This window comes from Benincasa hispida, chromosome 12 (assembly GCF_027475165.1).
Source record: "Benincasa hispida cultivar pf3 chromosome 12, pf3_genome.v1.1, whole genome shotgun sequence".
NCBI lineage: Eukaryota > Viridiplantae > Streptophyta > Magnoliopsida > Cucurbitales > Cucurbitaceae > Benincasa > Benincasa hispida.
The window spans coordinates 17,097,426-17,123,476 of record NC_143489.1 but is presented as its reverse complement, the minus strand read 5'-3'; the positions used below and the strand labels follow the sequence as shown (position 1 = coordinate 17,123,476).

The 26,051-nt window shown below is 33.0% G+C and overlaps 2 protein-coding genes across 2 annotated transcripts in view; one reads left to right on the top strand and one right to left on the bottom strand.

The window, feature by feature from the left end:
* TPP2 (tripeptidyl peptidase ii) overlaps window positions 1-15,833 on the top strand; it is a 37,502-nt gene extending 21,669 nt beyond the window's left edge. The window contains exons 17-34 of the mRNA XM_039051114.2: window positions 60-238; window positions 351-463; window positions 541-711; window positions 1,690-1,818; window positions 1,912-2,012; window positions 2,104-2,221; window positions 3,792-3,871; window positions 4,926-4,998; window positions 5,400-5,485; window positions 5,560-5,611; window positions 5,870-6,004; window positions 6,091-6,162; window positions 7,003-7,095; window positions 7,631-7,726; window positions 9,147-9,245; window positions 9,402-9,494; window positions 14,695-14,877; window positions 15,445-15,833. Coding sequence (XP_038907042.1) covers window positions 60-238; window positions 351-463; window positions 541-711; window positions 1,690-1,818; window positions 1,912-2,012; window positions 2,104-2,221; window positions 3,792-3,871; window positions 4,926-4,998; window positions 5,400-5,485; window positions 5,560-5,611; window positions 5,870-6,004; window positions 6,091-6,162; window positions 7,003-7,095; window positions 7,631-7,726; window positions 9,147-9,245; window positions 9,402-9,494; window positions 14,695-14,877; window positions 15,445-15,603 — 2,032 coding nt within the window. The 3' untranslated portion in view covers window positions 15,604-15,833. The remainder of the gene's footprint in view (window positions 1-59; window positions 239-350; window positions 464-540; window positions 712-1,689; window positions 1,819-1,911; window positions 2,013-2,103; window positions 2,222-3,791; window positions 3,872-4,925; window positions 4,999-5,399; window positions 5,486-5,559; window positions 5,612-5,869; window positions 6,005-6,090; window positions 6,163-7,002; window positions 7,096-7,630; window positions 7,727-9,146; window positions 9,246-9,401; window positions 9,495-14,694; window positions 14,878-15,444) is intronic.
* A 2,789-nt stretch (window positions 15,834-18,622) lies between these two features.
* LOC120068121 (cytokinin hydroxylase-like) lies at window positions 18,623-22,388 on the bottom strand. The gene is made up of 4 exons (XM_039019818.2): window positions 22,038-22,388; window positions 21,635-21,864; window positions 19,589-20,197; window positions 18,623-19,451 (listed from the first exon to the last, which is right to left on the bottom strand). The coding sequence occupies exons 1-4, from the start codon at window positions 22,321-22,323 to the stop codon at window positions 19,017-19,019; spliced, it is 1,560 nt and encodes a 519-aa protein (XP_038875746.2). The 5' UTR covers window positions 22,324-22,388; the 3' UTR covers window positions 18,623-19,016.
* Between the last annotated feature and the right edge of the window lie 3,663 nt (window positions 22,389-26,051).

Sequence of the window (26,051 nt, the reverse complement as noted above, 5' to 3'; positions counted from 1 at the left end):
CTTACCACGCAGTGGTGGCTTGTTCATGATGGACTTAAAGTCTTGCTTGTTCTTTTCAGCGTAGTGGTTGATCCTTCCAATCTTAGTGATGGCCTGCACTATTATGAACTCTATGGGGTTGATTGCAAGGCTCCATGGCGGGGGCCTCTTTTCAGAATCCCAGTAACTATAACAAAGCCAGTAGTTGTGGTGGATCGCCCTCCAATAGTTTCTTTTCCGAGAATGTCGTTTCTACCAGGTTCATTTTGCCAACAACATTTGTATACTTACTCTGACTACATAGTAGACACTCTTGTAAGAAAATTATTTTAGTAGAATCTGTCTGTCTTTTCTTCAATATGCCACCTTAGGCCATATAGAGCGGAGGTTCATAGAGGTACCACGTGGTGCTAGTTGGGTTGAAGCGACCATACAAACTACAGGATTTGACACAACGAGGAAATTTTTTATTGACACTGTCCAGGTATGTTGAGCGACTATAGACAGTATCAAGGTTATATACATATATATTCAAAATGAATGAGTTTTTTCATTTTCCAGATTTTGCCCTTGAAAAGGCCTTTGAAGTGGGAGAGCGTGGTAACATTCTCGTCTCCTGCTTCCAAAAGTTTTTGTTTTCCTGTTGTGGGTGGCCAGACTATGGAATTAGCAATTGCTCAATTTTGGTCAAGTGGCATTGGGAGTCGGGAATCATCACTTGTAGATTTTGAGGTAGTGAGTTTGGAGTAATATCTACTCTCAAATTTTGGTTTAACTATATCTATGATTTTTTACATGTTAAAACTCAGACGTAATGCGACTGAATTTTGATGCTTCTAATTCATCAGTCATGCTGTCAAATTATTTTTAGTTTTGCCATTGCCATATTTCACTCTTGTTGAAGCGAAAGGTAAAACTGAGACAGGAAATTCTACCTTTCCTTTTAAGGAATAAAATCTTCTCATTTTCTTTTATCTTTAGTGTAAACCAATTGGAAGAAAGTTTTATTTTTAATAGTCTGCCTACTTTTCTTTTTCAAATAAGTGTTAGTATTTGTATAAGTGTAAGCTAATCAAAGCCTTACTACCAAGCTTAACCATCTGACGACTAACAGCAATTTTGACTTTTAAATAACCCATAACTATTTTACAGGTACATCAATCATGCAATACCATCTTTTGGTCTTGTTGGAAACATTTATCATGTGATTGTATTCTCGGTTCAAGATAAAAGTTTAAATTGGAGGGCATTCATACAACCAACTTACTAGTCTTTGTTCTTCTAGTGATCTATTTTGTATTAGTTTGTTTCTGTTTAGTTTTATGCTTCATTCCCCTGTAGCTTCGATGTATATTGTTCTTGGTTTTGTGTATTGTTCTTGGAGAGTTTGTTCCAATTTCTAGTCCACTTGGATATGGTGAAGGTGCTATATGGTGTCGACGTAGTTGAGATGCTCGGGTGCACCTGCTAATCCCTAGTCTAGTTCTTGTTGCTCTTAGTATCTAAATATTGTACTTTGAACATCAGTCTCATTTCATTATTTCAATGAAGAGGCTTGTCTCCATTAAAAAAAAGAAAAAAAAGAGAATCTAATATTTTGAATTTTCTATTCCTGACCATAGAAAAGGGAGAAATGTACGAAAAAATTGTAACCAATCAAAACGGGGAACTCATTTGGGAAGATTAACAATGAATTTCTGCAATTCTTAGGTAACATTTCATGGGGTTAGTACCAATAAAGATGAAATAGTGCTTGATGGAAGTGAAGCGCCTGTTAGAATTGATGCTGAAGCCTTGTTGGCATCAGAAAAACTTGCTCCTGCTGCCATCCTGAACAAGGTGAGGGAAGTGATTAGGTTAGGTGAATTATTTGTTGCTCTAATAAAATTACTTTATATGAGATGTGATCTTCCCCTTCAATCTAATTTGCAGATAAAAGTTCCATATCGGCCATGTGAAGCAAAACTTTGCACACTGACTACGAATCGTGACAGATTGCCTTGTGGGAAACAGATTCTATCACTGACACTAACGTGAGTTAACAGTGGTGATTTATTGCTTTCTTCTTTATTAAGGAAGTTGTTGGTGTCAAACAAATTTCATGCACTTTTTCTCATTTTGTAGTTACAAGTTCAAATTAGAAGATGTTGCTGAAGTGAAACCTGTTATTCCATTGTTTAATGACCGCATATATGACAACAAATTTGAGTCTCAATTTTATATGATCTCTGATGCAAATAAGGTACTTTGACGCCATTTTCCTTGTTACTTGAAATATTTACTTGAATGATTGTAGAGAGAGAAAACCCTTAGAAATTTAGTTGATGGTATCATTAGTTTGAGTGGTTTTTCATCCTAGTTCTCCTCACTAATACTTATTGTGTGGTAATTTTTCTTGCTACTCTAGTTGGATTTTAAGAAAAGAATAAAACTTAGGGTTTTAATGGAGTTGATTTATAACTAAATCGAGAGAAAATAGTTATAAATCACCAACGCAGGGTTTAATTGGTTCACTCATGAAAATTGAAGGTTTAAAGTAATACAATTGGAAAGATATTTCTCTCCAATTTCCCTCATTTTCCCATTTTGTGTTGTGTTTTTTTGTTGTTGGGGAAGGTTAGGGAACGTTCTTTTGGAAGGATCATAAGGTGGGGGATAGACCCCTCTCTTCAACATTTTCTAGGTTATACCATCTGCCCTCTTTGAAAAATTGCTTTGTGTCGGATGTCTTGGTTTGGTCCGAGAATTCTGTTTCCTTTTCCTTTGGTTTCCATCGGGCGTTGTCCAATAGGGAGTCAACAGAGGTGACTTCTCTTCTTTCCTTGATTGAGGGTTTTGACTTTAGAGTGGGGAGAAGGGATGTTTGTGTTTGGAGTTCTAACCTAGCAAAGGGTTTCTCTTGTAAGTCTTTCTTAGGGTTTTAGTTGACCCTTCCCCCCATTGTCGAGTCAGTTTTTGATGTTTTATGGAGGATTAAGATACCAAAGAAAATCAAGTTCTTCGTTTGGTAAGTGTTTCGTGGTTGTGTGAACACGATGGATAAGGTCTTGAGAAAGTTGCCCTCGTTAATGGGTCTTTTTTGTTGCATTCTTTGTCGAAAGGTGGAGGATGCTTGGATCACCTTCTTTGGGATTGTCCGTTTGTGAGATCAGTCTGGAGCTTTTTCTTGCAGGAGTTTGCTGTCTCACTGGCTAGCCTGACGGACATTTGTTTGGTGATCCGCCCTTCAAATAGAAAGGACACTTTCTTTGGTTTGCTGTGGTTTGTGCAGTGATTGGGACCTATGGGGTAAGAGAAATAATAGAGTGTTTTAGGGGTATGGAGAGAGACCCTAGTGAGGTTTGGTCCTTAGTGATGTTTCATGTTTCTATTGGGGCTTTGGTTTTGAAGGTTTTTTTGTAATTACTCTATAGGCACTATTTTACCTAGTTGGAAACCCTTTCTTTAGTGGGGTTTTTTCGGACTTGTCTTTTTTGTATGTTCTTGTATTCTTTATTTTTTTCTCAATGAAAGTAGTTGTTTTGTTTCTATAAAAAAATTAATACAATTATTAGTTTGAATTTTTAATTGATACAACTCCCAAACTTTGGTGTTAAACTCAAATTTTCGTGAATATAAACACCTAATACACCACTAGTATTAAATAAATATAAAGAAAATCCAACTGAACCAAATGGTACGAGAGTAAGTATTAGGTAAACTTTCCCATGGAGAGAGAGATGAGAGAGCAAGTATAGATATCAAAATGGGGTTGCCTTACGATTTCTCTTACTTTTATCATCTGAATTCGTTATTTTATTTATTTCATGTAGCGTATTTATGCTATGGGTGATGCATACCCAAAGTTCCAAAAACTTCCCAAGGGAGAATACAATTTACAGCTACATATAAGGTATGAGCCTCTTTTCATACATCATTGTATTGTACCTTTGAGCTTTGTACTTAGCTCTTTGCTCGTGATAAAAATAGCATGACATTGTTCTGCACTCAATTTGTGAATTTGTGGATATGGATATGACACAACACGATGATACGCCAATTAAAAGAAAAACCAAGACACAGACACGGACATGTTGGAGATACTTCTTTATTATTATTTTATTAGGATATATAAAAATTTAACATAAAATATTAAATGCACTCCACTAAAAAGCCATAGAATGTTAAGTTAATTAACAATTGTAGGAGATGAAATGTTTAGGTTTCAAAGTAATGGGCTTTCCTTTTTCTTTCTTTCTTTTTTTTTTCTTTTCTTTTCTTTTTTTTTTTCTTTTTTTTTTTTTCTTTTAAAAAAAATCTTAGTTTGACATATATTTGATTTGGGTTCATCATAGAATGTTGGACCCCCCCCCCCCCCCCCCCCCCCCCCCAATTTTCTGAAACTGTGTTCAAGTTGTGTCTAAGACTAGAAAAAAATGTTTAATTCAGACATGTTTTTAGTGTTGGACACGTGTCTAGAACTTGTCCGACATGTGTTTGACACTTTGCCTAAGACGAATTGTTTGTGCTTCTTGTAGCAAAGATGATGATAACAAGCTTGCATGAAGTCCACAATTTTATTTTTTATTTCCAAAGGAAACGAAACTTTTTCATTGAAATGATACAAAGAGGGTAGACAATTTAAACATTTGTTCCTTTAAATAGTCTGTTACTGTTGCTAGTTTTAAAATCCTTTCAAGTGCATTTGGGTTCAGAAATTTGTAATTTAGTTTTTTCCTCTTTTGTTTGATGAGTCGCTGATACTCTTCCACTATTTTTCATTTCTTCAATGACTAATTCTGTTTTCTTAAAAAGGATGGTATATAGCCTTTTAGATTGTCCAAGGAAGTTTGTTGCAAGTGTTTTGTAGGTGACATAGTTGTCCTTGCTATACTTGTATAACTAGCATATGGAACCTTTGTGAAGAACACCAACTTCTCTCTCTTAGAATCTCTCTTGATTTTCAGGCACGAGGACGTGCAATGTTTGGAAAAAATGAAGCAGTTGGTGGTGTTTATAGAAAGAAAATTGGAGGAGAAGGTAACATGTTACAAGTTTTGAGAACTTTTGTTTGTTTGTTTGTGTAGATGTCACAAATTGCTTTCTTGATTTTTTCTTAGCTGTATTATCTGATGTTTGTCTTTGTATAGGAAGCAGAGAAATTTCCGTTAGAACTTCCCCTAGGAGTATAATTTCACTTATTTTTACTCATGCCTTCTGCTATCTTTCTCCCCTTTTTGCGAAATTGTTAGATTTGTTTGTCATCATATTTTATATCATCTGTGCCTTTTGAACTTCTTAAAGTTTTAGCCAACAATGAATTATTGGTTCATATTATTAGTATATTGGTCTATGTGCAATCTTGTTGCTTGACTTTAATGTCTGGAAATTTTATTTCAATGCTATTTCCCTAACTATATGCTTATTTGATTTCAATATAGGATACTATTAAATTGAACTTTTTCTCTCAACCCGATGGTCCTATGATGGGGAATGCTGCGTACAAATCCTCAGTTTTAGTTCCTGGGTACGTTGTCGAGAAACTTTCCCTTTGTGCTATAGGTTAGTTCAATACTCAATTTGATGCATTTTCTTTGGTAGGAAAAAAGAAGCATTCTATTTAGGCCCACCATCAAAAGATAAGTTTCCTAAGGTAATATTGTATTCTTTATTTCATTCTTTTCGAATAAGCATTAAATACTTCGCATACAGTTTATCGAGTTGGCTAACTAGAATCCTTGAATATGCTGGAGGGCCCTTTGTATGGAAGATTTCATAGAGAGAAATTACATACTAGAGGAAAATTCCTTCTATAGAAGACAACAAATGGCTTATTTATTTTTATCTGTTTCCTTTTAGTTCCTGGAACTCCAATTTCTGGATTTGTAAACTATTTGTTTACTTATTTCAGAATTGTTCTCAAGGATCGGTTCTTGTTGGAGCAATCTCATATGCAAAACTAGGTATTGTAAGTTCAAATGATAAGGAAAGTTCACGGAAGATGCCAGCATATTATCAAATCTCCTTCTTAGTGCCACCAACTAAGGTTGTTGGCTATACCCTAGCATGTTTGCCCCATCCATCAAACTCTCGGATGTAAGCTTAAAAATCTTTTTTGTGTACTTTTTGCAGCCTGATGAAGATAAGGGTAAAGGTTCTTCTCCAGCCTTGACAAAGACAATTTCTGAGCGTCTAATGGAAGAGGTATGCTAAAGATTATATAGCACTATCCTCTGTCATAAATCATCTGCCACCAGTTTCCAGATGAATTGTCTCCCCATAGTGGGTGAGGTTAGGCGTTGTCTGTATTACATTTTACTTCATCCCCTTCGAACTACATTGTCATTGGTATTAATTGCAACCCTTATAAATTATGGAAGCCTATATCCAAAGGCTGGGCATCCATTTGCAAACAATTTTTTACTAATTAATAGAAGCAAAAATCATTTTTTTACTAGCTTCACCATTCTTCCTTTTATCTTTTGATAGTATTGCTTTGTCCTATTTCCTGGCTTCCATGTAGGCAGTTTTCCATTACAATAATATTCTCTCATTCTTATAAATAGGAGACTTCCTTTTTGTTGCAATGTGCAAAAATTACTTGTTTATTTCCATCTAAGAAGCACAGATACACATTCACCTGGGCATTCTCTGGACACATATCCGATAGGAAAAAAATGTGTCCAATATTTGGTTATTACTTTCTTCTCTTGGATGTGTCCATGCCACACCTTGAACATGTTTGGATGTACTTTAAAATTTTAAAATCCATTCCGGAAAAAGTGAAGATTAGAAGCCAAGCCCCTTAGGCTTCTCCTCATTATTATATAGGTGTATTTCTTCTTCATTTTTTAGGGAAAAAAAGTTTTTCCGTGCTGTTTCAATGCATCTTATACTTACATTCTGAGATTTATTAATTTCTTGGACTATTTTCTTTAACCTCTTAGCTAGCTTCTTTTCTTTCTCTAACGATGCTTTTGATATTGGTGATAACTTTAATCAACTTCCTCAAGTACTTGGTGTATTTTATCTTCCCTTGGTCAGGTTCGTGATGCGAAGATCAAATTTCTTTCAAGCCTAAAACCAGAAAGCAATGAAGAGTTTTCAGAATGGAAGAAATTGTGCTCGTCCCTTAAGGTTCAAGCATGTTTTTTAATTTACAGCGTTAGTTAAATAATATTCAGCATGGAATTGTTATCTATTGTCAAAAAAGACTAGTGACTTGTTTGTACTTTTTGAAGTTCAAAATTAATAATTGATAGTAAAGTTTACAAATTGTGTTTTTTAAAATAGTAACTTTTTTGAGATAAAATACATTTAACATAATTTGTCGAAAATATGTTTTTGAAGATTACAATATTACAAATTAAGTAATTTAGAAGATTGCAAATATATCATGAAATCTAAATAATTAGTGACATAATGTTTATAAATTTTCAATTGAACATTAATTTTAACAGCTCAGAAAGGCAATGTCTGTCTGGTGGCCAGTGTCTATTATCAGTATAACTATGCTTATCTTGTTATGGAGCATCTTTGGTCTGGCTTGGATTTATTTTACAGGACACGGTGTCAAGGATCTTTATGTAAAGCATTCTTGTAGATATAGGTTGGATTTCTATATATTTGTTTCTAACATCTTTGACCGTTATTGTTATTCTTCTTTTGCTAGAGTGAATATCCAAACTACACTCCGCTGCTTTCGAAAGTATTGGAAGGTTTGATCTCTCAGAGACATATTGAGGACAGAAACTGCCATGATGAAGAGGTAAGTGAATCTTAATAACTATCATCAGAATCTTTCAGAAAAAAGAAAGGATAAGAAAAACAGAAATCTAACTGAAGTCATGTCATATCTGTTCTGTTGGCAACTACTATAGTGATAAAAGGTAAGACGGATTGATGTTTGTTGCATCTTTGGATTTGAGTGTGTTTAAACGAAACAAATTTATTGACGAAATAAACATTTTCCCTGAATAAAAGAATTTAGACACAAAGAAAAAAAGAAAAGAAGAGACCACAAGAAATTCTTCCTTTGAATACAAGAAGTGTTATATTACCAATCAACCCAAAAGCTTAGACTCATAGGTTATGGTAAATTTAATATTATATCAGTACTTATTTATGGGCTTGAAAATTTGTTGAAGGCTCAACAAATGGAATTTTATATTAGTTGGGGAGGAGATAACTACACAAGAGTTCGAACTTAGGATCTCTTGTCTTGATACCGTGTTAAATCACCAATCAACTTAAAAGCTAAAGCTCATAGGTTATGGTAATTTAATATTATATCAACACTCTAACAAGAAGCTAAAAAAGACTCCCCGGGTGCTTAAGTTATCTAAAGAAAAATAAAAACTGAATATTTTAGATATGAACCATCTAGAAGTTATGATATCATGTTTAGAAAGGATGTCAAGACTTCTATCCTAGAACATTTGCTGATTTCTTTCCAGTCATATTGACCATACCACTTAGCCAACATAGCACCCGAGTAGGTTGGTTGTCTTATTTTTTCCTAATTTGTTGTACATATTTTTACATAGGATACTCTTCCGATTGTCTATCCTAACTTCATCTAGATAAGTTTCGAAACTACTTCCATGAAGGTGTTATGACACAAACCACTACTGAAAGAGAAAGGTGGAAAATCCACTGCACTCTTCCCCAATCTAAGTTTTGTATAATATCTCGTGTAAAAATACACCAGCAACGTATGTGTTAAAAAGAGAGATGAATGCCACAACACCTATCCATTTTTTACCTTTTAACAGTTGAGGATTCCAAAGTGGAATTTTTTATTTGCCTATTCCTATGGAAAGAAAGGTCGAAAGAAGAAAGACATTATTCCCTCCTTGTCAAGTACCACCGATATAAAAATGCTATGATATACTTGAAAAAAAAAATGCTACGATATACCATGTGAATGTAGGAAGGCAAAATTGGGATTGACAAGAAAGTGAAATTTTGTTGATAAAATACTTCATAACAGAGTCATAATGTAATGACCTGTCTATCAAATAGTATAAATATAAGTAAACAATTGACCTACCCTTACAAGAGAATTATTGAATTAAGACTGATGTATCACCACTAGTGAATCTCAACTAGAGTACAAAACAATTTAGTACAAATAATATAATATTGAAAAAAAATGACGTAATCTTACACACGAGTGCTATTCATAGGTCATTGATGCTGCAAACGAGGTAGTTGATAGCATAGACCAAGATGAGCTGGCCAAGTATTTTGCACTGAAAAATGATCCAGAAGATGAAGACGTGGAGGTAAAATACTTTTACTGCAATGGTTTTGATTCTTATGATTTGCTTCCTACGTATTTAATTTACGTTTAGAAGAAGTTGGGTTAAAGCAGTAATATTTAGGTTTGTTGTTGAGCTTCTTAAATAAATCGCCACTGTCTTCTCTTCTCTCAATCGCAGAAAATCAAGAAGAAGATGGAGGCTACCCGTGATCAATTGGCAGAAGCGCTATACCAAAAAGGACTAGCCTTTGCAGAAATGGAGGCTTTGAAGGTTTGAAATTTTAACTTTTCGTTTCTAATAAATAGTAACACAATGGTGTAAATAACAGAACTTAGTTTGTAAGTTTTTATTGTTAGTTTTCAGTTGTAAAAATAGAAACTATATTTTGTTATTTTTGTGATTCAGTTGTAAAAACAGAAGTTATATTCTGTTTTCCCCTCTATAAATAAAGCTTTCCTCTCCTCATTTGAGAGAGATCACTTTCATTCAAAATCAGATTTTTGGTATTACACCAAATTGGTATCAGAGCTCCAAGAATCCTTGGATTGATGGGCGGAAGAAGAGCAGCCCATCTGAATGGAGGAGATGCTTGTACGCAAGATCAAGAGGGGGAAGAAACCCCCACCCTCTCTCTAAGAACTACAACACGACGCTTGCTATCCGTTGAGAACTCTTTGGAGGGAATTCATGGTACTTTAATGAGTCTCCAAGAAAGTATGGAAACTTTTACTCGAAGGGTTGAAATGTGGGCAGCCATACCTCAAAATCGGGGGAATGATCAACCATTCATTCAAGAATGGGGAAGAAGAGGTAGACGTGGTGCTGGACAGCTAAGAAATTTTCAGTTTCAGCAAGAAATTCATCAAGACCTCCAAGAATGCATAGACAGACAGCCCCAAGAAAGATATCAAGAAAACCAAGAATGGAACTCATCTAGTGAATATGATCAAGAAGAATTTTTTGCGTTAAGAAGAGAGAGTGAGAGATTTGAAATGAGAAGTATCTTGAATGACTACAAAATGAAGATCGACTGCCAATATACAATGGGAAGCGCGACATTGAGGTATTTCTTGATTGGATAAAAAATACGGAAAGCTTCTTCACCTACGTGAACACTCCCGAGCACAAAAAAGTGCATCTAGTTGCCTTAAAGTTGAAAGTCGGTGCATTGGCTTGGTGGGACCAACTAGAAGTCAACCAGAGGAGACATGGTAAACAACCAATTCATTTATGGGAAAAGATAAAAAGATTGTTGAAAGAACGGTTCCTCCCTCCCAACTATGAGCAAACATTGTACAACCAATACCAAAATTATAGGCAAGGAGCACGGTCGGTGGCTGATTCTATTGAAGAATTCCACCAATTGGGAGCGAGAACAAACTTGATGGAGAACGAACAACATTTGGTTGCAAGATTTGTTGGAGGCCTACGCATGGACATCAAAGAAAAGGTAAAACTACAACCTTTTCACTTATTATCTGAGGCTATTTCCTTTGCTGAAGCAGTTGAAGAAGTGAATGAAATTCGCTCCAAGATCAAGAACCGCATGGGAAGCCTCACAAGTACGAAGGTGAATGCTGCAAATAAAACATCCAACCTACCAAATCCTCCACCTTTGACCAAAGGAAAAGAGAGAAAATCAAGAAGGGGTTGAGGAGAAGAAAACAGAGGCAGTTCTCAAGAAAAAAACCCAAAATCCTTACCATAGGCCCTCTTTGGGCAAGTGTTTTCGATGTGGCCAAGCTGGTCATCTATCCAATGCGTGCCCTCAGCAAAAAAACAGTAGCTTACATGGAGGAAAAAAGAAGACAGCAGCCACTTGTTTATTACCATCAGTGGCAAAACATTGATGAAAGAAAGGGAGGCCGACATCCTTGGACTTGTTGTTGCCAAAAAGTCCGAGGAAACACAAAAAGATGGAGTCTCACCGGAAGTACAAAAGTTGTTCGATGAATTTTCTCTTCTAAGAGAGGAACCCAAGGGGTTGCCCCCCTTTCGAAATATATAACACCTCATTGATCTAGTTTCGGGAGCTACTTTACCGAATTTACCTCACTACAGGATGAGTCTGAAGGAGTACGAAATTCTCCACCAACATATTGAAGAATTGCTGTCAAAAGGATGCATTAAACCAAGCTTAAGTCCATGTGCAGTACCAGCTCTACTCACGCCCAAAAAAGATGGCAGTTGGAGAATGTGCGTGGATAGTAGAGCCATCAATCGAATCATGGTGAAGTATCGTTTTCCAATTCCTTGAATAAGTGGTTTGCTCGATCAACTTGGAGGAGCCTTAATCTTTTCAAAGGTGGATTTGAAGAGTGGATACCACCAAATCTGAATTAGGTCAGGAGATGAGTGGAAAACGGCCTTTAAGACTAACGAAGGCTTGTTTGAGTGGCTTGGCATGCCATTCGGCTTATCAAATGCTCCAAGCACGTTCATGAGACTTATGAATATATTTTGACAAATTTATCGTAATATATTTTGTACTTCATCTTTTCCTTAACAAATTTATCGTAATATATTTTGACGATATTTTGGTTTATAGTAGGAACCTTGAAGAACATTTACAACATCTTCGTAGCTTATTTCAAGCTTTGACAACCGACAAGTTGTACGTCAATCACAAAAAATGCCACTTTCTTATGAAGGAGATTGCTTTTCTTGACTTCCTAATTGGCCAAAATCAAATCAAAGTTGATCCAAAGAAGATTGAAGCAATCACTCAATGGACAACTCCATCAACAATAAAAGATATCCAAGCCTTCCGTGGCTTAGCATCATTTTACAGGAAGTTTATTAAAAACTTCAGCTCCATTGCAGCACTGATTACTGATTGTTTGAAGAAAGGCAGCTTCATATGGGGTAAAAAACAACGGTCCAACTTTGATTGTATTAAGAAGTGAGCACAAGCCCTGTTTTGAAATTACCAGATTTTTCAGCCCCATTTGAAGTAGCAGTGGATGCTTGGTGGAGTAGGAATTGTTGGTGTTTTGTCTCAACAAGGACACCCAATTGAATACTTCAGCGAAAAGCTTAGTAACTCAAGAAAAACTTGGAGTACCTATGAGCAGGAGTTGTATGCTCTTGTTAGAGCCCTTAAATAGTGGGAACATTATATACTTTCTAAGGAGTTTCTCTTATTAACAGATCATTTCTCATTAAAATAATTACAATCTCAGAAGAACATAAGCCGTATGCATGCAAGGTGGATCTCTTTCATACAAAGGTTTGACTCTGTCATTAAACACCAATCGGGCAAAGAAAATAAAGTTGCTGATGCCCTAAGCCGAAAAAGCCTAATTCTTACTACTTTAGCCATGGAAGTAACGACTTTCTCCTACCTTCCAGAACTATATGAGGATGACAAAGATTTCGCAGACATTTGGTACAAATGTACTCACTATTTGAATGTTGAAGACTTCCATATTATGAATGGCTTCCTATCCAAATGGGAACGACTATGTATCCCTCACACTTCTCTTCGAGAAGCCCTCCTAAAAGAAGCTCACTCCGGAGGTTTAGCAGGGCACTTTGGCCAAGATAAATCATTTGAATTAGTATCCAAACGATTCTATTGGCTACAGCTTCGAAAGGATGTTAATAATTTTGTCAAAAGATCCGCTATTTGTCAGAAAGCCAAAGGAACTTCTACAAATGCCAGATTATATACTCCATTACCGATCCCCACAACCATTTGGGAAGACCTATCTGTTGATTTTGTTCTTGGTCTACCCAAAACTCAAAGAGGATATGATGTAGTCATGGTGGTTGTGGATCGTTTCAGCAAAATGGCCCATTTTCTAGCATGCAAAAAAACGAGTGATGCCGTCTATATTGCTAACCTCTTCTCCAGAGAGGTAGTTCGACTTTATGGAATACCAAAATCAATCGTCTCAGATAGAGATGTGAAATTCTTAAGTTATTTTTTGGCGTACTTTATGGAAGAAGTTTGACACTAGTTTGAAATTTAGCACCACTTCACATCCGCAAATTGACGGTTGGACTGAAGTAACCAATAGAACTTTGGGAAATCTCATACGATGTTAAAGTGGTTCACGATCAAAGCAATAGGATTTCTCCCTTGCTCAAGCGGAGTTTGCTTTTAATAACATGAACAGATCAACGGGAAGAAGCCCCTTCGAAGTAGTATATACTCAACCTCCTAGACTCACATTTGATCTTGTCAATTTACCTTCTTCTTTTGTGGATATTAATCTTGAAGTTGAAAGTATGATTGAAAGAATAGAAGAATTATACCGAGAAGTTCATGACCATTTAAAGAAGACCGCACAGTCTTACAAAGAAACTAAAGACACCACGAAGAGAAATCAATTTCAAATAAGGAGACCTTGTAATGATCCACCTACATAAGACAAGATTCCCAACTGGAACTTACAACAAGCTGAAAGATAGACAAATGGGGCCTTTTAAAGTCCTACAAAGATATGGTTCGAATGCTTATCGCATTGAGCTACCGACCGACCTTTACATCAATCCAGTTTTCAATGTAGCAGATTTGAAACCCTACTTTGCTCCTGATGATTTCCAGTTAGCTTCTTAATAAACCTCGAGGACAAGTCTTAATTGTAAGGGGGTGGAATATGGTGTAAATAACAGAACTTCAGTTTGTAAGGTTTTATTGTTAGTTTTCAGTTGTAAAAATAGACTATATTATGTTATTTTTGTGATTCAGTTGTAAAAACAGAAGCTATATTCTGTTTCCTCTCTATAAATAAAGCTTTCCTCTTCTCGTTTGAGAGAAATCACTTTCATTCAAAATGAGACTTTTGGTACTACACCACACAAGGTTCTTCTCATGATATCTTTGATTTGAGAAATATGATCATTACGTCTGTGATCTGTTTTGCTTTTAGAATGAAAAATTACCTCTACCATTTGTATAAATTCATAACTGAATTTTCGGATGGGATTCCACGCTCTCACAATATGCCCATCTTTATCCATGCATATTAAGATGCAATGTATCGTGTACTGCTTTCTGTTATGGTAATTTTCTTTCAATTTATTTCTTATGGTACAAGAGAGTGGGAAATGTGGGAGCTTTATTATTTTTTTATGGTATATTTGATGGCCTTTTGAGAAGCATTGTACACATGAGTATTGATAGCCCTCCGTTAGAGCTTAGTAGTGATTTTGGGAACTATAGAAACTTTACTAGGCATAAAATTGGGATATCTAACTTCAATTTTCTGTATATTTGTCTACACCTTATTTCATAATCAATATTTTATGTATTAGGTCACATAAATCCAACCAATGTTTTGAAATTACATGTGACGAGACATAAGTCAGTTAACTACTTAACTTTAACCTAATAATTTTAGTCGTTGAAGATTGAGGTGGTTTAATTTCAAAATGTGTGTGGTTGGTTACCTATATGAAAGTAACATTAACAGCATAACCTTATTTTCTGGAATGAACATTAAAACGATTCTATGGCTGACAGACCAAGGGTGAGAATGCTTCTACCCTTGTTCCTGAAGATGCAAAAGATGCTGGAAAGTCTGAGGATACTTTTGAAGAGAATTTCAGAGAACTGAGGAAATGGGTAGATGTCAAGTCTTCTAAGTTTGGAACTCTTGCAGTGTTGCGCGAAAAACGCTACGGGAGGCTAGGTACAGCTCTGAAGGTACTACCTCTACCTATTTTCTTCTCTTTTTTTCTTTTTGTTACTTTTGTGTTTATATGATGACTCAACTATCTCTTGTTTGGACTTTGATCTTGCTGAACTTCAACTCGTATAAAAGCATGGTTTTAATATTATTGATAATTTATGTTTAGATAATCAAAATAGTTAACTAAATTTTCTCTGATTCAGACATAGATGATACTTTGGTTCTAGTTTTGAGAATTTTATATCCATCTCTTTATTTCAACCAAGTTTGTACAGTTTTTGGGTCGTCTCTGAACGTAGGAAATTTCCATATCGCTCAAACCAAGATTATTTGTGGCCCCGAGTACACTGAAACTTTTTCATTATTTCCATCAATAATTTAACCTTTTTACGTACACATCTTATTTGATATTGAGAGGAATTTCTGTAGACAGTTTATTTATCACGTTAATTTGTTTTTCTTGCTCGGAGATCAACTATGATAGTTGAGTCTCTCTTTTTTGTCATCTCATGTTTTGCCCTTGTTAAATAGTAGGCTTCTTGAATTTTCTACTGATGTTAAATTTCTTTGTTTTATCACAGGTAGTTAATGATGTTATTGAAAATGATGGAGAGCCTCCCAAGAAGAAACTCTATGAACTGAAGTTGTCTTTGCTTAAGGAGATTGGTTGGTTTCATTTGGTATCATATGAAAAGGAATGGATGCATGTACGTTTTCCTTCAAGCCTGCCTTTATTTTAAAGTTTGTCCAGTTTTTATAGTTAGATTACCGAAATAGATTATTGGATTTGTTATCTTTTGTTTTATTGTTCTGCTGGTATAGGTGGGATTTTTTTTTCTTCGTGTTTTTCTAGTTTATGTTGGGTCCCTTAAGATTATGATGGGAAACAAGTGGCATAAAAATCCATTTTGAACGTTCATGAAATGGCAATCTTATATAAGATGCAAGATACATATCATCAGTGATCAAATTGTCGAAAAGAGCTCAACTCAACTAGCTAAGGACTAAGAGGTTTGTGGTTCAAATTTCTCCACTTCATTTGTACTAAAAAATGAGGATTTTCTTTTCCTCCAGATTTTTTACCTTTGTATGGAGTTCCTCAGTGTATTTATGTTGGTTTCTAACTCCTTTTTTCGCCTTCGTAATGGTAGGTCTTTATTAAAGTAAAGTTAAACTATTTTAGTATTAATTACATAAAGGTATTAAAATTAACTTTGATTTACTATAGTAGTATAGCCCTACATCTTGTAATTACATTAAATACTCTTTTTTTTGCCAAAATTTTACTTCTGCCGTCATTTTCATTGGCACTTTTTATTTTATTCTATACTTTTCCCCGTGCTTTTGTTATTCAAATTTTCTAATTAAAAGCATCAGCCTTCAATTTTCTTAAAACAGAGTTATATATCTGAGTAAGCAAACATATATCAAATCATGAAGAAAAGTAAATGCTATAGTATTGCTTCAGGCTTTCAGTCTCATAGTAGTCTTTGTTCCTAGTTCTTTCAATTTTTTCTGTGCCCAATCGTTGAAGTACCAATAACATTAGCAGACATTTAAAATGTAAACACCAAATTATTCAAAGCTCCACGAATCACACCATTATTCAATCTCAAAACATTGGCTAGTTGAATCTCAGCTTCGAAATTTGTTCCATCAGAGACTTAGCGAAATTGGACAAAAAACGGTGCTGATTTCTTTGTTAAAAAAAAGAAAAGAAAAAAACAGGTGTGAAACGAAAGCCAGAATCAAATGGAAACTAACTGAGCACAAAGCCTCTTAGACACGCACGTTCTCTCAAGCAATTTTAGGGACTTGATGAAATAGAAAGTTGGGAACATCACTCTTTCTCATAGAGAGAAAATAGATAAGTAGTCCGGTTTTGAGAGTTACGTGAACAAGCTCACCTATAGTTGACATGTATTCTCACTTGGTTAGAGGTTTAATTTCTATCTTTGTAAAATGTTGTACTGTTGATTTGTGACTCGGATGATAGGGTCTCATTCTCTTGCTGGTTTAAGAGAAACATAATTTATGATTGAATTATAAATATTTTGTTCATTAGATGATTTATGATACTTAAGATATAAAATATAATGTAATTACAAGGATAAAATGAACATTTTATTTGGTTATATGAATGATTCATGAAAAATTGACTTGCATGTGTAATAGTTATATTTATAAACAGAACTTATTTTAGCGTACATTGGAGGGAACTTATTTTAGCGTACATTGGAGAGAAATTGAGTGGCTAACTCATATAATAACTTAATTCCGTTGGAAGACAATTTTAAAATATTTATTGTATCTGACAGGAATAACATACTAATATCCTCTTTCATATTGAGATATACTAATAAAACAATGGTTTATTGACCCGTCAATTTTTTTTAAAAGAGGAGAGTTATTTACAAAATTGATTTTTTTTTATTCAGCCAGAAAATAAAATATAAAATATCTTGTTTGTTCGAATAAATTTTAAAAGTAATATCAATAACATTACAATAAATAAGTTGCAACAATGCCATTCTTTTCTTGATGGCAAAATTTGGATCAAAAGGTAAATTTGTATAATGAGCCTACAAAATAAGGGAAAAAAAAACTGTGCATTGTTGTTGTGCATGGTAGGAGAAATATATTTCAATGCTTAAGTTATTATTTGGTTTGTAAATAGCTAAAATAGGAGATAGGGATTGCCTTTCAACATACATCTCTTGCATCTCATTCTCCATTTCCTTAAAGAGAGGTTTGGTAGAGTAACAGAAAAATATCAAAATGATCACAATTTAACTAGTATAAAGTTTGTATTATCGACGCCAAGGTCAAATCTTCAATTCTTTCATTCCACCTTATTATCAAGAACAAAAGAGGAAGATGGAGGTTGCAATATCCCAATGAAAGCTTTTTGGAATTCTTGACTTGATACAAGTAAGGTTTAAAATGTCGATGTCGATAAAAATGTTGAGATCTTCCTAAAATGTGGAGTATAGATGAAAATGTTGATTTTAATACAAGTAAGATGAAATGGTTGTAGAATTGCCCTGACTTGCTGATGCAGTGGGTTGAGGGGATTAGGTCAACTCCATAATCAAACAAAGGAAGTCTACCCTTGATTGAGAGAGAGCTCTCCAAAAAACTAAAAGAGAGCTCTCCAAAAAACTAAAGTTCTATATAAAATGATATTCACAAGCTTCCTATTATAGTCTTATAAGGAAATAAGACAATTAATTAATTAATTTTAAAATATGAATTAAACACTAAGGTGAATTAACAACAAAAGAAAGATATTAATTATCTCCTAATTCTCCTCATCACTTTCGCTTGGCTCGACTTGCTTGGCCAAGGCTATTTGACACTGTTGTACTCTCGATGGTTGTTTTGTGTGTGTTTGTACTATATCTCCAATATATGGTAAAAAGGGGTATATTTATAATATACACTTAATGGGTTAGTACTTGTAACTATAAGTATATTTGTAATATATTGAAATCAAGTATGCATATATTAAAATGTTGCAAATATGGATTTATTTTTAATTCCAAAGCATCAAATTTGTAAGAAAAGCTTAAAATGTAAGGGACCGAGTTCATGAACCACACATATAGTTACCCTTGTTCGAACACAATTTAAGCCAAATTCTTACAACATAAATGATGGGAGGCCTAATTTTTCAAAAGTCTATCTAATATTGCGTAATTTTTTTTTAACACATTGTTTTATATATATATATATATATATATATAACATATTCAAACATATTTCAATAAATAATAAATTTATTATGATCATAAAGATTGACAATTTGATTTTTACTCTAAAGTTGTTGAACTAAAAACAAATAATACATTCACATATTTAGGACAAAAAGAAGAAATACAACTACGAGGATAAAAATTAATCTCAAAGTTACTTTACTAGAACCTAGCTCTCTTTTCAATAGGACAAACTTTTTTTTGCCTATGAAGAAGTTAGGACCAAAAAATCTCATTACTCTAGGAGATCAAATAATGGGAGGAGAGGCCACCCAATCACAATTTAATTGATAATTTTATACCGTTGGATAAAACTTCAATATCTAAATTTAATGATTTCAAATTTAAATCCAACAATTGGTGAGATGACCTACTCCATCAGTTCACTTCTCGTAAATTTAATCATCGAGTAGCCGAAAAACAAGAGGTAGCCCATGGATAGGTCGGAGTGAGAGCATTATCGAAGGTGAATGTCGATAATCGGATGACAAAGAGAAGGAAAACCTAGACAAAATATGAGTCAAGACAATCTTATATTCCATAAATGTCAAGTGCCTACCAACACACATTCTTCCTCCAAAGCCAAAGGGCAAATAACCCATCTTGTGGGTGCAGCCACCCGAAACGACATCGTTTTGGAACCTCTCAGGGTGAAATTCATTGACTTGGTGGCCCCAAAGGGCTTGGTCATGGTGCATGGCTACAACATCAATCCAAATATTAGTGCCGTTTGGGATAGTGAGTCCGTTAATTGTAATGTCTTTTCTTGCTTGTCTTTGTACGTTTGGTGCTGATGGATATAGACGTAGAACTTCACTCATCACCCATCCCATCTGCAAAGTTTTTAGGGTTTAATTATTCATTACTATATATACAACCCATAATAATAATAATAATAATAACAAAATAAAGTGATGAAATAATTAAAACAGAATAAAAAAAGTGGGTTTCGAAAGGTAGTAATGTTTACCTTTTTGAGTGAAGCAAGATTGGTGAAATCAAAGTGAGTTTGTATATTATCACCAAACACTTCCTTAATTTCCTCTCTCAACTTTGTCTGCCACTCAGAATGAATAGCTAATAACATCAAAGTCCACGTCAGCGCCAACGCCGTCGTTTCATGCCCACCAAAAAAGAACGTTTTACACTCATCAATCAGCTCCGTCGTACTCAGCGCCCTCTCCCCTTCTTTCAAAAGCAAACTCAACAGATCATTCTGCTGCTCCCCCGCCGCCGCCGCCGCATTCTCTCTCCTTTCCTTAATCACCGACATAAACAAGGCGTCGATCTCCTTCCCCAGGCGTTTGGCCTGGCGGGCCTTGGCCGCGTTCAGAACTCCGGCGAACGGCACTCCCACAAGGCGGTTGGTTTTGAAGAGAGTGGTTTGGAGATGGCGGAGTTTGTTGAACACTTGTCGGCCGCTTTCATGGTGGATTCCAAAGCTCGTTTTGGCTATGATTTCCCCGGCCGTTGAAGTTATTTCTTGCTCAACTTCGATTTGAGGGTGGCCGGAGATGACAAGGTTGGCCCATCTCTCCACCATTTGGGTGGCGGACTCCGCCATTAAACTTGCCATTGCCTGTTTTTTGGTCATTAATATTATATAATTAATTAGAATGAAGTTTTTTCTCTCTCCTCTTTTTTGGGAAGGGATGTGATTGAAGAATAAATAATGTGTTTGAAATGGTCAAGGAATGTCAAAAAACTTGGGAAAGTGAAAAACACGTGTATATAATATATATATATATATATATATATAATATAATACACTATAATCAATTTTTTTTATTACATATATTCATGAATGTAGTCAAGATACACTCAAATATATATATATATATATTTTTTTAGTTAAAGATACAAAATTATACAATTTTTTTTTTTTTTGTGTTTTTAAAATTATTTCTTATCTAGTAAGAAATGAAACAAAAATATATTTGGTAAACATTAGTTGTTCTACCCTCCAATTTTTAATTAAGAAAGTAGAAATTTTATATGCAAATCAATCTTTTAAACTAAGTTCTCAATAATTTTATGTTTTTCTTAAACAGTTATCAACATTTTATAAGGCCAAAACGATAAAATAATGTTTTCTATTTACTTGAAAAGAAACAAGAACCCTTTATTTTCTCATCATTTTTAAATTCTTAAAACAAAATATGAGTTTTTAAAAATTACGATATTTAGTTTAAAAAATTTTGCTTGAATTTTGAAAACACATCAAGCTCAACAAATAATAAATAAACTCATCGATAGAAATAATGTGTATTTATAAGTTTGATTTTAAAAAATTAAAAGTCGAAAATAAAAAAATCAAATAAAATATCATTTTAGTTTATTTATTTTATTATTAATTTTTTTCATTTCCAGATTGCATGCACAGTTTTGAAAACAGTTCTCATATAAATGGAGAAACAGTAAATGTACTACAAACTGAATTAATTCAAGTGGAAAAGAGGTGGCCCCTTTTAACATCACCACAAAAGAGAGTACATAAAAGGAGGAAAAGAAAAAAGGTGTTTGCTTGAACTAGCAAGTTAATTTAAAGGTTAAAAACTATTTTTTTATTTTGATAGTTGAAATATTTAAATGGTTAAAAATCTCTTCTAATCCATACATTTTCATAAAAGTAAGAATATATAGTCTTTAAATAACTTAATTTGTAATGATTTAGCCTCTTAACTTATAAATTTGTAATAATTTAGTCTTTAAACTTTGATAAGTATTATTTTAGTTCTTGTACTCGTTTTAATCCCTATCGTGACAAATACTATTAAAATTTAATAAAATTTAGATCAATAAATTAATTAAGGGACAAGTTTCTTATGAATTTAAAAACTAACATTTTTTTTTAAAGATATTGTAATTAAGACTAAATTCTAAATTCAAAAGTATAAAGATTAAATTGTTCGATATTATACGTCAAAGACTAAATTATTATTATTTTAAAAATATAAGAGCTAAATCGTTACTTCCTAAATTAAAAGTAATTTATACTTAAAAAAAAAAAAAATACCTTCAAGTTGGAAGGATTAAATGCAGGAGTGATAATATGCCTTTGACGAACCCACTCATCTCCTTCAGCCATTACCAAACCATTTCCAAACATTGATTTTCTGTCATTTTTGAATACTGATGGCTTTCCCCAATACTTTGCCTTTACTTCTTTTGACAATATCTTCACAATTTCTGGCTCTCCAATGTATAAGAATGGCTCTGTCCCCAACCAATATGTAAATACTTTTCCTATAATAATGTTCCATTCAAAACACGCCAAGTTAATCATTAGTTATATTCTAATTAACCCTTACAATTATACGTTATAATCATTCACCAACATGAACATATAGCTGATCTATCGATATCAACTTGTACTATCAATGATAATGTCTTTCTCTTATATAAGAAGATTTACATACCATAAGTAGTTTGCCACCGAGCGAAATACGGAAAGACAATCGAATGAATATCGTGAGTAACTTGATGAGAGGATTCTTCAAATGTATTAGGGTTTACATTCTTCTTTTTCATCTCACTAATATTTCCAAGAGGAAAACTTGGGGTTGGACCTCTAAACCCATTTCTCTTAAGCTTTTTATGCACTAAAAAAGGTGAAACCCAACAACAAAACAATACCCTAAAAGCAAACAAAATAAATAAAGCAATAATCACTAACCCAATGGCTTCAAATATCTCAACCAACATCTCTCTCTCTCTCTCTCTCTAAAAAATAAGCAATAGAGAGAAAAAATGGAATCTCAAATCCTTTGTTTTATTGATGGCTTGAAAAATGGAATAATTTAAAGGGTATTTATAGCACCATTTTGAGAATTAAATTAAAAATATATCATATGTTGGGAATTTTTAATTATTTGGAATTGAAGAAGACATTTTCAATATATGAACAGGTTTACAGACGCTTTTTTAAATTTTCAAGTCCAGCACTTTGACCCTTTTGGGAGGAGAAATGGTGGTTCCTACTCGCATTTGTAAAATATTTTAATTATCCAAAATGGAAAAATATCTGAAAAGCATTTTTGTATAAAGTTTCAATCTCTTACCTAATTCCAACGTTTATTTTATATGATTGCTCATTATTATATATATATATATATTATAGTTTAAATCATATATTATATCCCTTTTGTTTGACCTTATGTACCCTTGTGTGAATTTAGGTTTAAGAATTCCTACATTTTGAACCTTATTTTTTTATGGTCTATTCTTAGTTCCTCTATGTTGAAAATTATAGTATTTTTGGGGTTATTTTGTTGTCAATGTATTTAACAAACGATAATATAGTTTCAAATGTTAATTTTTTTCTAAAGTAAACATAAAACTCAACGGTAATTAATTTATACTATAAAATTTTAAATATTATGTACTTACGTAAAATTTTTTATTATTGTCTCTCTTTTTTGTTTTCTTCTCAATGATAATGGAAAGAAGAAAGGAGTGAGAATTTCTTCTATTTCGTTGAGTTCAATAAATGTAAGGTAGGAGAATTCGAATCTCTAATTTTTAAAAAGAAATACATGATAATTATTATCATGTCAACCAGATTTCCTCTCTCACCTCATAGATTTAAAAGGTTAAAAAAAATTGAAGTTCTATTTAATTTAATTACCTTGATTTTCAAAAGGGAAAAGATTATATAAATACAAATTTTAAAAGTAAAATCTGGTCCATAGTATTAAAATTTGATGCCAACAACATATAGATAAAATAGAGTAGGACCAAGATTTAAAATGTCATGTCAATGGAAATATCAAAATCTTAATTTTATCAAAATTTCGATAGAAATATCGATAAAATATAAAAAAATATATCGTATTCGATGGATATTTCTAGAAAAATTATATAAAAAAAATAGTAAATAACCATTTTATGATTTTTAAATAAATTAACATATCTATTATTTATATTTTATTTTAATTTGTGGCATTTTGATGTTTTTTTTCTTGTGTTTCATAGATTTTTTTCTATGATATAGTGAAGACATCGATTCACCCCTCGTGTCGATATTAAACCCATAAAAATATGAAAATATTGATGGAAAAAGCGACATATACACATGAATTTAATACTATGGATAGGACAAATGATATAAAATAATAAATCAAATATTTAAAATTTCGAAAACCAAAATGGAAAGTTAGGTTAAAGTATTGAAAAAACTAATATATATAAAAAAAATGAAAACTAGAGACAGAAGAATCAAATTTATGATCTAAAATAATCGAAGTCGATTAATAATATATTATGTTATTTGACCTATGCGACGGATATCTAAGGATAAAATTTAAACAAAGAATAAATAATAAGGGGTTGCTTGCGTGTTGACCCTAATAAAAGGGCCAACTTTTGTATATTTATTTTGATCATGGTATGTTTTTTTGAGGGATTATTATTATTATTATTATTATTATTTGTGTATTTGTTCTGCCACGTGGGGCGAATGGGGGAAGCCAAAATCTGGGGCGGACGCGGCCAAGGAATTGAAAAAGAGATGGACCAATGGGATGTTGACAAATTTGAAAGTCCTTCAAACACGGGCCTCAAGACTATTTTGTTCAACTTTGTTTATCTGCCCAATTCCATGTACAAAACATGTCCCATTTTTGTCTCAAAGTCAACAGGCCAATCAAAGTGGAATTACTTTCACTAATACGACTTCCCATGTCTTTTCTTATTTTCTTACTTTATAAAGAAAACCTAAAATAAGACAACCTTAAACCGATATTCTTGTTTGGTAGATTTGGACGGAAGGACATAATCATCATTAATGAATTTGCTATCGAATCAGAAACATAATGAAATTCGAGCCAACAACCACATCCTAAGACCCAATTAGGGATGGAAAACACGTTCTTGGTCAAGGCCAAGCTTGCTCATCCATTGAATGGAGAATACTGAATGCATGTCGGGACTCATTTAGCTCAAGAGTTAGTATAAACTGATTTCGAAATCCTGATCTGGAGACCCTAGGTTAAACTTTTCTTATAAATACATGATAATGACTCTGGAAGAAGTGAGTTCATTCTCTTTCTTAAAACTCTTGTTACAACAAAAAAACATCCTACAAACTTAGGCATAAGAGGTGTTGCGTGGCAAGTATACTGTTGTCAAGATTCTTCCTCTCTTATGTAGATCACATCTTCGCCGGAATTATAAATTCATTGTTAGTTATCATGTGAAAACTAGATGTGTTTTTCCAGCCCGAATTTTGACATAAGCAGATATTAAGTATATGTTATTCAACTTCAAAGTCATAGATTCAATTCTCCCTCCCTCAAATTGTCAAAAAAAAAAAAAAAAAGAAAAGAAAAGTCGATATAGAAAAAGATATGTTAAAATATATGACTTTAATCTCGAAGGTAACTTTTGATTTAGTCCTTAAGTACAATTATTCATAATAATAAGTCTACTTGTCTAAATATGTTAATAAAATAATATTTTGATGACACTGCCATCAAGATAAATTCTAATAAATTTTAGCTTAAACAATAACCGTAGTCAATAGAGAGAAAAAATTGTGTTGCCATAGCTGCATTTGAATGGTTAATATTCAACCGCTAGAAAAATAGGTTAAGAAAAAAAGAAAGAAAAGGCTGGTTGTTATCAATGAAAGATGGAGAAAGTCCAATTGAAATATAAGTACGTAGTATATTATTTATTTGAAATTAGGTTCATCAATCCTTAATTAAATATTCAAGGGTTGTTTAGATACTAAATTAGTTATTATAGTTTGTGAGTTATAATTATCTATAAATTATAATAATTTGTATTGAAAGTGCTAACTATAGAAACAATTTTATTTTGGACTATAATAGTCTACATTTGTGGTGTATACTAAAATAGTATGGGGTTATAATAGTTTATGTTTGGAGTGCAAACCATTTTAATTTGGTTAAAATAAGCTATGTTTGGGGTGCAAGCTAAAATAGTTTAAATTATAATAGCCTATGTTTGAATTGCATATTATTTTAATATGCATTATAATAATCTGTGTTTGGATCTAGTCTAATTCAGTTTGGGTTTTGATTTTTTTCTACTTTTTTTTATTATATAAGTAATGATATCTTAAATATCTATTTTTTCCCAACCACATAAATTAACTAAACTTATTTTTTTTAATTTATGTATAGCTCAACTATTTAAAATATATATTTGTAACCAAGAGATAAAATTTTTTAGGGCAAATATCAATTTATACCTCTGATCTTTGGGTATTGTATCAATTTAATCCTAAACTAATAACTGTATCAATTTAAACCCTAAACTTTGGGAACTGTATCAATTTAAACCTCAAACTAATAATTTTATCAATTTAAATTGATATGATTATGATATAATTTTTAATTTGGAGTTTAAATTGAAACAAATCCCAAAATTTAGGGTCTAAATTGATACAACCCCAAAAGTTTAAGGTT

What these genes read in the sequence shown, in the direction of transcription:
- LOC120068121 (XM_039019818.2), bottom strand. Translation starts at nt 22,323, where the DNA reads ATGTTGGTTGAGATATTTGAAGCCATTGGGTTAGTGATTATTGCTTTA. An exon ending in TCGGTGGCAAACTACTTATG is followed by an intron (nt 21,865 to 22,037) that starts GTATGTAAATCT and finishes ACATTATTATAG; the next exon opens with GAAAAGTATTTACATATTGG. An exon ending in TTAATCCTTCCAACTTGAAG is followed by an intron (nt 20,198 to 21,634) that starts GTATTTTTTTTT and finishes ACCAAAAAACAG; the next exon opens with GCAATGGCAAGTTTAATGGC.